Source organism: Papaver somniferum, chromosome 3 (genome assembly GCF_003573695.1).
Source record: "Papaver somniferum cultivar HN1 chromosome 3, ASM357369v1, whole genome shotgun sequence".
In the NCBI taxonomy this organism is placed as follows: Eukaryota; Viridiplantae; Streptophyta; class Magnoliopsida; order Ranunculales; family Papaveraceae; genus Papaver; species Papaver somniferum.
The window spans coordinates 69,390,066-69,405,958 of NC_039360.1; the positions used below are offsets into that span (position 1 = coordinate 69,390,066).

The 15,893-nt window shown below is 40.4% G+C and overlaps 1 protein-coding gene across 2 annotated transcripts; it reads right to left on the reverse strand.

The window, feature by feature from the left end:
- Positions 1–1,900: 1,900 nt before the first annotated feature.
- LOC113356427 (auxilin-related protein 2-like) lies at positions 1,901–9,748 on the reverse strand. 2 transcript variants are annotated; one of them, XM_026599554.1, is made up of 9 exons: positions 8,588–9,748; positions 6,723–7,095; positions 5,551–6,618; positions 5,399–5,471; positions 5,131–5,228; positions 4,783–4,848; positions 4,499–4,588; positions 3,703–3,879; positions 1,901–2,509 (listed from the first exon to the last, which is right to left on the reverse strand). In XM_026599554.1, the coding sequence occupies exons 1-9, from the start codon at positions 9,277–9,279 to the stop codon at positions 2,471–2,473; spliced, it is 2,676 nt and encodes an 891-aa protein (XP_026455339.1). In that variant the 5' UTR covers positions 9,280–9,748; the 3' UTR covers positions 1,901–2,470. The 2 variants fall into 2 exon arrangements, with proteins under 2 accessions (XP_026455339.1, XP_026455338.1); XM_026599553.1 differs by having other exon boundaries at positions 5,336–5,471; positions 8,588–9,746.
- Positions 9,749–15,893: the final 6,145 nt, after the last annotated feature.

Sequence of the window (15,893 nt, forward strand, 5' to 3'; positions counted from 1 at the left end):
CAGACACAAGGAGCCGATGTGATAATGGAATTATTATAGGTTAAGCGGGGGCTTAGGATTAATAATATAATATGGAAAGAAATAAACAATGAATAAGAGAAGGGGGTACTGTATACGTAGGGAGATGTGTGTATACTACTGGACGTAAGCAACACAGATGGAAAAGAAAGCAAGTGGGACGAAAACAGTTGGGAAAAGTGGAGATGGAACAGATAAAGAGGAGAATGGACGAAGCTCTGATTCGGCTCGAAAGTTCATCCGTAAAGTAAAAGAAGAATTGGGAGAATGGATGAAGATGGTGTCAGTGAGGAGAACTTCAAGAGAAAACAGGAGAGAAAGGTTTTGTAGATGATAAACCTAAAAAATAAAAAGCCTAATAAGAAAAACTAATCATATAGCAGCGGAGAAAAGATCCGGCGGACGGTAGCATTGAAGGCTACCGCCGCCGGTTAGAAAAGAAAACGAAGTGGGCAACAGGTCCGGATCGAACCTGCTGATACCAAGACAGAACTACTAGATATTATGATAAAAGAGAATTGTATTATTGAATGAGATGATTTACATTGAGAACCCATAAGGTATATATAGTGATACCATAACTTGGTATGCAAGACTAATACTTGTAAATCAATTCATACTAAATATATCAAACGCTAAATATAACTCTAAATAGTAAAACTTTCCATATAATATTTGTATACTCTAACAGAGGTTGTGTTTAAGTTATGGTGCTGTAGAAGTATGGTCAATTTTAGAGGCTTGAGTACAATTCTGGCAAGTGGTTGTTAAATAGAAGTAACACCCTTGATCGATGTACTCCACCTGACGTGAGTTTCCTAGCATAAAATTACAAAATGCTCTTTCTGAACACTAATAAGGATACATATGCGAGGCACATGCTTGAATTTTCACTCATCCAACAATATTAAATTTGATAGCCATGAAAAAAAATTCTAAAACAAAAATTTACTATTCTTATTTAGCACGTAGATAATTGAAAGAGATTTTCAAATATATAAATTTTACAAAAATCAGATGCATATTTTAAAAATTATTAAGTTTTTAAAAATTTTGATCTATTTTCAAAACAATAATATTTATGTAAATATGTTAAAAATAGGGACAACTAAATAATTTAGGATATCTCTTACCAAAAAAAACTCTTTTCTTTATATTAGTAAGATGAAACAGAGAAAGCTGACATTATTCTAAAAACATCCGATTTCTTCTTACACGGCCGACTCTCTCATACAGTCACACTAGGGACAAATATTTAGTCTCCAATCACCACAGCTTGTGATTTTTTTTTTGAACAAAGGAACAAATATATTACATAGAAGAGTTCATTACATCATTTTCTCTTTCTAGGCACCTATCAAATAGCTTGTGATTGGAGATGCAGATCTCTTAAAAGAAAAGAAACTTGGTTAGCCTGTCAAAATTAAAAACACTTGATATTTCTAGGCACCTATCCAGTTTTCTCTTTCTTATGTTTTTAGGCTACTACGGGTCATATGATCCCAACCACCACTGCTTGTGATGAGCAGAGGCAAGGGAAGACAACCAAATGATGAACTCGGTATCAGTTCCTTCAAACCTCCCAGCATGGGAGACAAAAAGGTTCAAGGTTTTTTGAACAAAATATGAACATTCAGGCGTCAACCCTTGCCATTTACTAAACTGAGGCAGAATAGCTCAATCCCATGAAGGGTCCCATTCTATTAAAGGCAGTCATTAGACCCTGCCATCTTTTTCTCAGTGGAATTACCATCTTTCACTAATCTGAAACAAACGTAACAAAGCTGGGAAGACAGCATACAAACGAATAATGTTCATACTTACCTGAAACTTACCCAATGAAGAAATAAACTAATGCATTATCCAAATTAACACTATCCAATTAAGAACAAAAGGAGCCCTCCCCAGTTCGTTTTTGGTATTCATATACAAAAAGAATATTTTTGCACTAGTTCAACCAATAAACCTCTCGCAACGAGATTATAATAACCAAGGGGAGAAAAAGAATAGACACGTACAAAACTACTCAAACTCGAGTAGGATGGCTAACAGAAATTTTGCTATAGATGATGAGTGAGACAACTGGGGAGTGGGTGAATGCTATTTTACATCAACAGACCAATTCAATTTACTTAATACAAAAAAACAGGAAGACGGAGGGGGAGAGAGAGCTCTAATAAAACCCAAAATATCCCCCAGGACCACACCAATTTACAAGAACATTAAAAACAAAACAAAAATATTGAGATAAAGAAAATTCTTTACCTTTCCAGCAAGCATCATGGCTTTAATAAAAAACAATAGCCTCTAGAGAACGGGATATGCAACCACACTCCAGCTGCAACTTAACGCGGTCTGGCAGAGGATAACACCAGCCACATACCTCCCATTACTGTTTAGGCCCACATTCATGATCTGCGTAGAGCTTGGAAGTATAAGAATTTTAAGATATCTAAAAGAGCTCCTCCGAATTGAACTTGTTCCAGGCTTCCTGTTTTCCGAGAAAAGAACATAACGAAGAAAAAAAAAAAATGTATTAAACAAAAGTAAATAACTCGCAGTTATTCAAAAATTAATAACAGTATCTGCAAGTGAATCAACTAAAATGGTGAATTGACTACAAAGTGAACAACAGCTAGGAGAAAATAAAAGAACATGATTGTTAGCAACATTATGATATGTTTAATATAACTTGAAACAATGTGTTGCATTGGCGTTTAGCAATATAGGCTTCCCGCTGTAAAAATACCAAACAAACAGATGATTATAACCTTATGACATTCTCAATGTTCTACAAAGCAGTAGCTGCATCCACTTCATACATATTTTAAGCGAACCAATTAGTAACCTACACATACAAGGGAACATCTATCTGACATGTGCATTCCACCCATAAACAACTCCAGGTGAACAGGGAAAGAGGACATTTTAGACACTGGTAAACAGCGCAAGGAATATCCCAACTCCTTTAGAACAAGACAGCAGATGAGAGAATCTTCTTTAGAGACGGGATTGGCAGAAATGAAAACAGTTGAAGGTGTGGCTCTAAAACTTGTAAATTTCATTTCATTAGAAGGTACAAGAAGAAAAATATTAAAGTTATGGAACAATTTAAGTCCAGGGATGAGGAGTGTCCAAGGACAGAAGCAGATACCATAAATTCCAGGCTACAGTCACAAATTAAGGTCAAAACTGTCAAATGGAAACAATCTTGAAACTGCTCTTAATTCTAGAGCTACTATTTTGTTAACATAAACACTGATAGAATCGGTTCAATCAAACTGGAAGTTAATTTTTCCTACATGGAAAGCACAATATTTACATTAGTCAGTTTGCAGTTTCTTAGGCCAAAAATAACCAACATTTTGTGGTAATCACTAGTGTGAATAAATTCCCTTGCAGCAAAAGAAATTACCCAAGTCCTGGAAGGAGGCTACAGGCTGATTGCTGGTATGGATTTTAGCACCACAGAAAATCAACCCATTTATTTTGATTGGTAAAATTAGAGATATAGCTGTGTAGAGGAGCTGGAAGTCTTAAAAGGGGTTGATTTTCCATACAAGGATGATGAGAAACAGTACACAGTACAAACAGAACATAGAGGCTGAATCAAAATCGACAGTCATGCAAGCTATATGAAACAAACAGAACATATATCCAAAAAATATTCAGGACTTGAAGTACCTTAAGGAGGTCGAACACCTTCTCTGCTATATACTTTTGTTGAAGATTGGCACCTTTTTGTTGCACCTTATCAGGATGGACGCACAAGGTTGCCTTTCTGTAAACTTTCTTGACTGAAGCACCAGTAATCAAATCAGTTAAGGAAACGGGCTGCCAGCCGCATTCAGGCCAAAGTACCTGCATAAACGTTCGACAACAAAGTTGATTAGTCTAGGCTCCAATTATATTACCTTTCACGACCAACAACTGAAGTAGTGACCACAAATTGTATAATTATTTGAATATGATAACTTGATTTGCATGTGGTAATACAGTGATGTGATTTTCAAAGAGGAAATGTGTATGCTGCAGAGTTCATCATCATCAAATATGGTTTCTTGGATCGCCTCCATATCGGAACCCAGAAACAGGGTGCAAGAGTGTAAATAATGAGAGTTGCCAGTAAATAACTGAGATGCAAATATTGTAAAGAATAATGAGAGTTGCCAGTAAAACAGTGAAGCTTGGGTTTAAACATACTAAGTTTCATATACATCCGGTGAATTATATTAAAAGCCTATATAGTTTCACTCTGGCTATCCTAGCTGTGGACCATCATAACCTATGAAACTAATAAGCCACTTGCTGAGTGATAAAACTTCCATCAAGAGTTTGAAGTAACCGCCGTGGACTTCTCTAAGTACAAAACTTTAGGCAGAAAATTAAAGAAAGCACAAAGAATCCAGATGAGATCATTTTACGAGAACATAAAAAATGAGAGTGATGCCAGAAACAAAAACAAACAAATATAACGCACGTATTGCAATGTAGATAGCAGCGCACGCAAGTTTGTTTCTTTTCCTGCAGCCCAGCGCCTTATCTCCGCATCCAGCGTCTCCGCAATTCTCTGGAATAAGCACAAGGACAAAATTAATCTCAGTTCAGTTTATGCGAAGAAGGCAGTGTATGAGGCTAGGTGAATAGCAATAACAAAACTCTGCCAACACCTACATGCAATAACTCACAGACCTAAAGCAAGTCAAGAAGGACCAAGATAACAGAGTGACACTATGTACACCAGCTTCGGTTTTAACTACTTACATGTCTCTCTGCCTGCTCCCTCTGAATTTGAAGGTCTCGCTCATTCTTTTCCGCGAGTGCATTCAGCTGTAAGGAATCATTGAAATGAAGATAAATAATAGAAGTACAGACAAAGAGAACTAATCAATAAACATGTACCACCAGATGTGAGTAATATATTACTACTAAACCATGAGAAAACTTAGCTTCCATCTTGCATTGATTCTTCAAGTGGACCATTAACTAGTTTAATTTAACTTTCGAAAAGAAAAGAATGCATAGCGGAGAAGAAAGAAAAAAATACACCTACTCCTTCTAAACCTGACAAAATAAGCAGTTATGAAATGCTACAAAACTTAATACACATACCACACGCTCCTGGGTCTTTTGATGGCGCTCCATCCTAGCTTTACGTCTTTCATCACTTTCACCTTCTCTTTCTTGAAAGCCTCCCGATGGCGGAGCAGCTTTCCAGAAAAGAAAAAAGATCAAAAATAGTTAGCACCATCATAGACACCAGTGAAAAGCTTCACATGGTTCTGTAGCAAAAAGCCAATACTAGAAGCGCAAATACCTTCAAACATTGAATAAAGGTCCTGGGCCATATTAGATGCAGATGTTGTCTTTCTTATGTTACCTGAGGTTCCAGGATTTGACCGAGGCGCTTCGGGCCCAGCTTTGCTTGGAAATTGTGCATCGAACGAAGAGTTCTAAAGCAAGCAGTTCCATACAAAGAATTAATATAAAATAACTCAGGAAGGCCAGATTACCATAACTTCACACACTTACCGACGTCGTAGTCCTAGCCTTTGGTGCGCTGCTAGGCCTACTACCCATGCCAAAAAACGACTCAAGGTCATTTTCATTCTTTTGCTGACTCTCTCTTGCAGCATCAGATGCCCTCTGTCTAGCCTCTGCATTAGCTCTGTCGACAGAAGATCTTTCTGCTCTATGACGTACGTCGGCTTCAGCCCTCGCCACCGCAGCAGCTTTTTCCTTGGCTTCTGACTGTGCCCTGGCAGCTGCCTGAGCTGCAGCCCTTTCACGTGCTTCATTTTGAGCTTTCTGAACTGCAGCCCGCTCAGCACGTTCACGTGCTTCAGCTTGAGCTCTCTGAACTGCAGCCCGCTCAGCCTTCTGGCGAGCTTCAGCAGCTGCTCTGTCACGTGCTTCCCTTGTAGCTCTCTCAACGGCTTGCCTAGCACTAGCTTTTTCCCTGTTCCTCTCATCTTCCCTTGCTCGTTCTCTTTCTTTTTCAAGTTGTCGTTGTTCTCTTTCCCTCTGTTCATGTTCATTATCTAGTCTCTCTTGTTTCTCTCTGAGTTCACGTTCTTGGGCATCTTGCGTAGCTTTATCATCTCTTTCTTGCTGGCCAGGAACTCGGACTCTACCAGCCTTTGCATTTTCTCTCTCCCTTACTTCTTTAGCATGTTTGAATTTTGCCTCAGCTCTATCCATAGCATCCTTCATAGCTGCAGCAGATGCTGCAGCGGCTGAGTTCTTCTCTAATTCTTCATCACTGGAGAGCGCATCTCCATGTTCATCAGGATTGTTTGAAGGTTTACCCATAGCGAAGTCTTCAAGTTCATCAATTGAAGACACTACTGGACTCTTTGCTGAATCAGGACCACCTTTAGGACTCTGCCAATTTTGACTGAAGTTTTGGGATGAGTACTCATTGACCTTCTTTGAGGTTGCAGACCTCGTTCCACTAGAGAACTGTGATGGTCTAGGTGGAGGTCGTGAAGGGGGTGGAGCACTTGTAGGTTGTGTGATAAGTGGAACTTCTGAGACAGTGAGCCATATCTCATTAGCTGCCGCTTCCAAATTTTCTTCTGATTTTAGTGACATATCTACCTGCGTATTTGGCACACTGAAATCAGCATACACCATGGAAGATAAAGAATAATAGACTTGATAGAAAAATATATTTGAATCTGCTGAAATAGTAGGAATGTCACCGTTGGATGAGAATTCCGATAACTGTCACCAGGCACCCTCTTGTGGGAAGTATTTTCATTCAAATCTTTTCCAACAAAATCGGGTGAACTCGCTCTGTTAGTGCCTGTCTTTTGAGGGCTCCGATCCTTCATTCTATCACTCATGTCAGAAGAAAAGGAGGGCACTGACTTTCCCAGGCCAGCAAGGGGATCCACATCATGAAATATTCCTCCACTAACAGAGTTACTGGGCTTGCTATTTTGTTCCAACGGGTCGGAGAATAACCCTGTGGATGGATACACTGGGGTAGCAGTTGACTCGAAATCCCCAAAGAGGTCAGCATTAGCTGAAGACACAGTAGGTTGTCGTGCTTGATTGGTCTCTGAAGTCCCCCTGGTGAATTATAATGTTACAGGGCTTCAATAAATAAGAATGAGATACAGTATATTCAAATTGAATATCCAAATGACCAAACAAAGCAGCCAACAAAATGAAGACAGGAAACCAGGGTACATTAAAGCACGAACTCAGTTTAATGTAAGTATTAAAGGGTAGCAGCTTATCTAAACTGGCTTTTCATTCACATGTTAATCTAAATTAGACATTTTTAAGCCCCTTGTACAGGTTGTTCCTTCTAAGCAAGAAAATAACCACCAGAAAGGACCAAGCTTGTTTAGGTATAAAACTGAAACATAGAACAGCATGCCTCATACAGATGATCGTCGAAAAGAAGTAGATCCAGTTTCATCAACAGAAAGTCCCACATTCTAGACATCATATAGATGGATGCAGGAATAAACAAACAAAGAATTTTTGCCAGTGTTTCCTTATGAAGAGCGCTTTTTCAATTTAAAGAACAGTCTCTTTAGCTTAAACAGTACAGATCAAACTTTTGGGGAACCAATATATTCTGTTAAATTCCGCTTCAGATAGAAGTTTTGCACGGGCCTTTAGAAAACCAACATTTGCTATTCATCACATGTTAAATCCTCACAAGAAATGGGGTAGAGTTAAAAGAAGTGACAAGCATGGTATTTGAGAACAAGATGACACACAGAAACCATGTTGCTACAAAGTTCATACTTCCGTAACTGAGTCATTGTAATACTACACATGTTCACCTTTGCACAAAACTAGTTTTTGTTTCCAATTGATCTGGTTCATACGAATTTCAAATTTTGAAGCGTATACTCATAAAAAATGCAGGATAACCAGGAGTAAAAGAAATTTTAAATGCAGCATGGATAAAAGTCCTAGCTTCTACTTCTGTAAAATGGACCTACTGCCTGAGGGTGACTGTTCAAATAAAGCCCAACATGTTCACCTTTGCACAAAACTAGTTTTTGTTTCCAATTGCTTCAGCGACTAAGGTATTCCCCATGAACAATATAACGTGAAAGTAAATGATCTGGTTCATACGAATTTCAAATTTTGAAGCGTATACTCATAAAAAATGCAGGATAACCAAGAGTAAAAGAAATTTTAAATGCAGCATGGATAAAAGTCCTAGCTTCTACTTCTGTTAAATGGACCTACTGCCTGAGGGTGACTGTTCAAATAAAGCCCACCATGCTACTGAGGAACCTATGGCATTTAAACTCATTTTCTAATTACTCTAATTACAAGAGTGAACTCAAGCGTAATCACAATCAAACAACAGGAAAAATGACAATCAAGAAATAACAATCTAATCAACTGGTTCAATGATAAACTTCAACTCCCATCTTCACAGAACAAATGGATTAAATTAAACAATCTAATCAACTGGTTCAATGATAAACTTTAACTCCCATCTCCTCAAAACAATCAAGAAATAACAATTCAACATCAACATTGTTATAAATTCAACACAACTGGATTAAATTAAAATTCATAACATGCATACCTGTCATTAGGTGGACTGGCGGCCCCAAAACTGCTAAGCAAATCATCAATTCCAGACTCAGTATCACTCTTACCACTATTATTCTTATTGAATTGCGGTTCAGTTTTACCCAAACCCCCAAGAAGATCATCAAAAAGAGGACCACCTCCTCCCTGATTATTAGGAGGGGAAGTAACTGAAGGGAACAAATCATCATACTTAGTAGATGAAGATGTAGTCTTTAATCCAGGTATTCCTTCAAAGATATCATCATCATAAACAGGTTTATCATAAACCGGTGAAGAAGAACCATAATTATTATTCTTATTCCTGGCATTATTAGGGTTTATACTAGCTTGAGCAGTAGAAGAAGTAGATCCTGATGGAAACATAGAATCATAATCAAATGAAGTAGATGAACTTTCTGCTGCTGGTGTTGTGTACTTAGGTGGACCACCAAATACATCGTCGTAATCCTTATTCATCTTATGATTCCCACCACCACCACCACCCCCGAAAACATCATTACCAAAAGAATTACCAGGATTTGAATTCCATGCTGATCTCGACGAAGAAGAAGCATTAAAACCTCCTGATCCGATCCCATTATTTAAAGTTGTTGTTCCTGTTGATGTACTTCTTGATGCAGCCATTGGAGCAGCTTTACCTTGTGGTCTAACACCAAAATTTAATAAACTGGGAAAATCATCCATCTTCTTAATTAGATCTGGTTGCTTAATTAAGTGCTAAAAACAGATCAAGATTAGATCTGAAGGTTGGAGGGGGGCGATATTTTCAGAATTAGGGCAACGAAAACAATATATAGCGTGTAGATTTGATTGATGATTATTTGGTTTGCGGATCTAATTCAATGGAAGAGTAAAAGAGAATTAAAAGAAAATAATAATTTAATGGGTAAGGAATTTATTTTTCTGGAATTTTGATTAAATTGATTGAGAAATTCATTAATAGGGTTTGGTGAAAAGAGAGATATCCAAACCTTTTTGGTGGGATGTGAGTTTTGGTCGTCGTCGTCCTCCTCCTCCTCGTCTGGTCTGTGAATTTAATCGAAGGTTAGAAGACGAGGCAACCGTAGCAGTGAAGGTGCACAATGTTTGTGTATGTGTGTGTATAAAGAAGGAAGATGAAGAAGAAGAGAATAATTGTATTTTTATGAATTTAAAATTAATTGAATTTGTCCTCGACCATGCTTTTGAAACAAAATTCAGTAAGGAGACTCGATATGGCGACCTCTAAGGCGCCTTTCAAAGAAACACTATCCAGTTTGGCTACTGAATTGGTGCTCACCACAGGTGGTCAATTTCAGATTTCGGTCTCGCTTAGGTGGGATCTGGATATCGGTAGGGCTCCATGATTCGGTTCGGAGCAATGTAGTTAATATCGGATATCGGTTCATCTCGGCCGGGACCGATACACTGGTACGATTTTATATCGAGGATATTATCGTTGAAATATCGGTATAATATCGGTTCTAGATTTAGAGACTATAATTTTATATTAAACATTTTCTCCACACATTTTCGGATAAGATATAATAGATAACATCAATTTTATCAAAAAAACAAAAGAGTAACTTTAGTAACTTGCTTCGAGAGCTACATGCACCTCTACTACCACCTGGAAGACTTTCTTCGCCAAAATTACCCTTAAACTTTATAGAAAACGACCAATACCGTCTCATATCGGGAAATGTAGGAAAATTTCGTATCGACCGATACGGCCGATATTTGACCGAAACGGCCGATATTCGACCGATACGGCCGATATTATCGGGAGAATATTGTATCCCCGATATCCTTCTTATCGTATCGTTCTAGGACGATATCCGAAATATCCCCGATATATCGGCCGATACGGCCGATATTGACTACATTGGTTCGTAGTGGTTTTTAGGCCCATGTACATGCCAAAAAGAAGTTGTTTGGTATATCATGTGGCATGGCAAATCATTTGCGCCATTATGGGAAAATTACTGGGAGATTGAGTTTCTAGCGAGCATTATCATCCAGAACGCTGGCGATATTGAGAGTATCGTTGGCGGCATACATCCCATCGCGTGATATAAATAGTATCGCTGGCGATATTAAGATTATCGACTAGTAGATATTTTGCAACGGCTATTTCCTCCTACTGGTTCCTATATATACGCCATTGTATTTTTCCAAGTTACTCGCACCTATTTCTACCTATATTTCACCAATTTCTCTATCTTTATTCTCATTTTAAATTTCATAATCATCAATGGCGAGACCCAATGAAGAGAGGAATGCTATTATGAATCGATTTATATTACACTAAGAAATGCATTGAAGGTGCAACAACTTGATGATGAGGAAGCTGAAGATAATAAATTAATCGACCCTTTGATGCTTGTACATACGGGCCAAATACCTAGAGTTCCAGAGCCACAAGAAGTATTCTCAAGAAGATATATGTATCGAGGGAGGGAATTTTACCATTGGAAGCTGATGCACGATTATTTTCTTCCCAATTGTGTGTACTGTGATCAAAATTTTCAAGGTCGATTACGTATGCCTCGTCATTTGGTGATAAAGATTATTGAAGAGCCTTGTCGATTTCAAACCTCAATTTAATTATCAGTTTGATGCACTCAATATTAGAGGTCATAGTCCTGAACAAAAAGTTACTTCGGATTTAAGGATTTTAGGTTATGGCACTCCAGCAGATGCGAACGATGAGTACCTTCATATAGGTAAAACAACTTTATTCACTTACCTTTCATTGTTTTGTGGAGTAATGATTAATCATTTTGGTCCAACATATTTACAAAAACCAACTGAGGACGATGTTAGACAAATATTGAGGAAAAATGAGGAAGGGGGATTTCCAGGAATGCTAGGTAGTCTCGATTTTATACATTGGGTATGGCAAGGATGCCCTATTTATTGGGTCGGTCAATATAAGGGTCATTAGCCAAAACCAACAGTTATCCTTGAAGCTGCTGCTTCTTTTGATTGTTGGATATGGCACGCTTTTTTTTGTCTTCCGGGTTCACAAAATGATATTAATGTTTTGCACAAGTCGCCTCTGTTTGAAAATCTGAAGTATGGAATTTGTCCCTAAGTTTGTTTCATGATCAACGACTATCAGTACACTCATGGATATTATCTTGCAGATGGTATCTACCCAAAATGGTCCACCTTGGTTCCATGCTACCGTCAGCCTCCTGTCGGTGCATTGACCCGTTCATACCTCATTTTAACGATGCCCAAATGGAATTAAGGAAGGATGTGGAATGCGCTTTTGGAATTTTGAAGAGGAAGTTCGCTATCATTTGTGGCCCATATCGTGGGTTGAGTCCTCGTGAAATGCACAAGACTATGCTCACTTGTATAATTCTTCATAACATGGTAATTCAGGAAACCCATCGTGATTCGGAGTGGACTTACTATGAAGATGAAGATTTGAGGCCGGAGATTCAACCAGAAAGAGGCGTCCCTGCAAGGAATTATGCTCAAATGACTAATTACATTTATAACCGAAAATTGTATGACTGTTTAAGAGATGATCTGAGATTGAATCTTTGTGCAGAGCATGGAAGACAATTATTAAGTTATGTATTTTATTTTAAGTTAATGAGTAACAACATTTTAAATTAATCAACTTTTCATTTCAAATTAATGTTAAGTAGAATGCAACAACAACATATCAAATTAAAATGCAATGCTTCAAATTAAAACTTTAATTAATACATCAATCATCTAGAGGAACTACTACATCAAACTCATCATCAGTTCCATCCTCATCATCATCACCATTGGGTTGGTTGTTAGTAAATCTAGCTTGTTGTTCAATCTGTTCTTGAATCCTGTCAAATTCGATTTGCCACACATGTTTTTGCAGGGCGTTCATAATTGAAGTGTTAGCTCGAAGAATGTTATGCTTGTCATAGTCAAACCCAAATTTTTCTTGAGAAAGACGACTTTTTTTACTCTCCCTATTTTGAATTTTCCTATTGTTTATGGGTGAAAACCGTTTCTGCTGATTTCAGTAATTTCGGTAGGTGGGTGAGAAACAAATCTAAACCCTAAACAAATGTACTGCACGTGATTACTTTAGATTCGAGAGATCAATCTGTACAATTCTGGCCTAAACCAAGAAATGGTCGTTCCAGACTTGCTTCGGTCACAAAGTGGAGGAGAAGGGTTGGTTTAGGGAGGGAAGCGAAGAAAGTGTTGAGACCAGAACAGTTCTGGAATAGTAGTGTTCAACTTGTATCAGAAGACGGAAGCTTGGGAAGCTTGCAAAAGTTGAAAGCTTTGGGAAAGCTAGCAGTTTGCCTTTTTCTGAGTATTGTATTTCTCAGTGACCAAACTTGTTGTCTGGTGTAAATAGGTAAGACCTATTTATACAAGTCGAAGTGAAACGTACCCTGGTCTCGTAAGAGAAGAAACGGATGAGTAAATGGGAGGAGGTGGTAACCGCCTAGAATTGATGTTCCATAATGTTTGAGCGTTTCACCATTAATCCCTTTACTAACCGTCTTGCTCTTATGACACTGGCTTAAAACGGGCGTAGTGTACGCCGCACGCGGTAGACCGCCAAACCAAAACCCTAGAGAGTATCCCCCAGTTTGTGACATGTGCTGATGTCTCGAGTGTTTTCATGGAAAACGTGTAGCATGTTGCTGGTTACACAACGGGTGCAAGCGGCAATGCCACGCTGCAAGTGGTGCGTCGCATGTGCCAATGGCATGTGTGGCATGCCTTGGTTGCAAGTTGCACGTCGGGTGCAAGTGGCAATGCCAGGCTGCAAGTGGCGCATGGCATGTGCCAATGGAATGTGTGGCATGCCTTGGTTGCAGGTTGCACATCGGGTGCAAGTGGCAATGCCAGGTTGCAAGTGGCGCACGGCATGTGCCAATGGCATGTGTGGCATGCCTTGATTGCAGGTTGCACATCGGGCGTAAGTGGCAATGCCAGGCTGCAAGTGGTGCACGGCATATGCCAATGGCATGTGTGGCATGCCTCGGTTGCAGGTTGCACGGTTTGGCAAGTTAGGCTGTAAGCGCCACTTTGGAATGTGCCAATGGCATGTGTGGCGGCTTGGCCCTTGGGTTGCACGGTTGGCAAGCTAGGTTGCAAGTGCCACTTTGGCATGTGCCAATGGCATGTGTGGCGGCTTGGCCCTTGGGTTGCACGGTTGGCAAGCTAGGTTGCAAGCGCCACTTTGGCATGTGTGGCGGCTTGGCCCTTGGGTTGCACGGTTTGGCAAGCTAGGCTACAAGCGCCACTTTGGCATGTGCCAATGGCATGTGTGGCGGCTTGGCCCTTGGATTGTACGGTTGGCAAGCTAGGATGTAAGCGCCACTTTGGCATGTGCCAATGGCATGTGTGGCGGCTTGGCCCTTGGGTTGCACAGTTTGGCCAGCTAGGCTGCAAGCGCCACTTTGGAATGTGCCAATGGCATGTGTGGCGGCTTGGCCCTTGGGTTGCACGGTTGGCAAGCTAGGCTACAAGCGCCACTTTGGCATGTGTGGCGGCTTGGCCCTTGGGTTGCATGGTTGGCAAGCTAGGCTGCAAGCGCCACTTTGGCATGTGCCAATGGCATGTATGGCGGCTTGGGCCTTGGGTTGCACGGTTGGAAAGCTAGGCTGCAAGCGCCACTTTTGGCTTAGTTTTGGCGTGGTTGCCATGGTGCGCAGTGTGCGACTTAGTTTTGGCGTGGATGCCATGGTACGCAGTGTGCGGCTTAGTTTTGGCACGGTTGCCATGGTGCGCAGTGTGCGGCTTAGTTTTGGCGTGGTTGCCATGGTGCGCAGTGTGCTGCTTAGTTTTGGCGTGGTTGCCATGGTGCGCAGTGTGCTGCTTAGTTTTGGCGTGGATGTCATGGTGCGCACCAGTTGTGCGGCTTGCATAGACTCAGGGTTTTGCGTGTCGAAAACCCTAATTTAGTATTTTGAAAAAAGATACCCTGGTAATTATTGCATAAGTTGGTTGAGTGTTCTAATAAATGTGCTCGGTGTCACTGGTGATGTCATGCTATACGTAAGGTTTTACGATTTTACCCTTTGTCTAAAAACCACCATCAACATTAAGTCTCATGCTTAGCTTGGAACATGAGCCTTGTTGCGAGGTAAGCATAAGATGGTGACAGACGAGTGACGGTAAGTCATAAGAGAAGGTTTGAGGAGGCTTGTCTGAACTTTTTCGAGATGTAAATAGAATTTGCAATCTTTGCTTCTGGTAGTTTTGCACAAATCCCAGTGTTAGGCGTCTTTGGGTTAAGCCATGAAACGGAGTTGCTTGCTGGCATCAAAGGACTTGGAATAGGCATGGACCATCTGGATGGTATGGTGTCGGCAAGGAAAGCTTGGCGTAGCACGGACTGGGAAGAATTGGAAACCGGCGTAAGTTGGGAAGCTGGCGTGTCTTGGGAAACGAGTATGGCCTGGCCAGCTCGGTGGGGTCGGTGTAATCAAGGGGAGAGCGTGTGTTTCTGAAAGGTAACAAAGTTTCCTTGTGATCCTGATTGTCTTCTTTCACGCACGCTTTCAATCAGGGTGTTCTTTTATTTATGCTGAAATTTTGGAAGCGTTACACCCGTGAAACGCGTCGCTCCCCTTCTTCTCATTAGGGTTTGTATGTTATATACATACTGCCGGTAAAGTTACGTTGTCTTACCCTTCCCCGTTAATTGCAAGTAAGGAAACTCTGTCGTCTTCTCGATATCATGATGGCAGCCCCTGGTGATGACAACGACCACATCATCGGTTTTTTGGAAAGGCACCATGGTATTGATGGAGACTGGCCTTCTTCCCATGAGGAGTCGTTGGACAGGATTGGGTCACTGTTTTGTGAGATTGGAGCAATCATCCAGGACATTCCTTCCGTTCATTCATGCGAGGTACAGACGAAGGCGCGGGCTTCCATAAATTCTGATATGGGTGAGACGAAGGATCTTCTTTTAGAGACTGCTGAGAAAATCTCCGGGACGTTTGGCGGAAACTTTGCTGGTGATGTCGGTGACGTCGTGGGAACCATGATCGCGCACATTGGCTCGATGGCTGGAGCTGACGGCATGAAGGAGTTGGTCGTTGTTGTTGAGACGGTGTCCAGGTGGGATATAGAGGCTATTGTTGCTGATACATCATCCTTGTGGAATTTTTGCTGCCCGAAAGATTGCTGGGGAAAGTGTATGAAGAAGCCTTAATAAGGACGCCAGGGGTTTGAGCCTTTGGCGAGTAGTTTTACTCTTTCGTTGTTTCCCTTTGTGACTTAGTTACTTTTGATGTCTTGCAATTTCCTTCTTTTTGTATTCATGTTTGAACTTTTGTGGCTTCGTA

What these genes read in the sequence shown, in the direction of transcription:
- LOC113356427 (XM_026599553.1), bottom strand. Translation starts at nt 9,279, where the DNA reads ATGGATGATTTTCCCAGTTTATTAAATTTTGGTGTTAGACCACAAGGT. An exon ending in CCTTTATTCAATGTTTGAAG is followed by an intron (nt 5,229 to 5,335) that starts GTATTTGCGCTT and finishes TTTTCTGGAAAG; the next exon opens with CTGCTCCGCCATCGGGAGGC. An exon ending in TGCTATCTACATTGCAATAC is followed by an intron (nt 3,880 to 4,498) that starts GTGCGTTATATT and finishes ACGTTTATGCAG; the next exon opens with GTACTTTGGCCTGAATGCGG.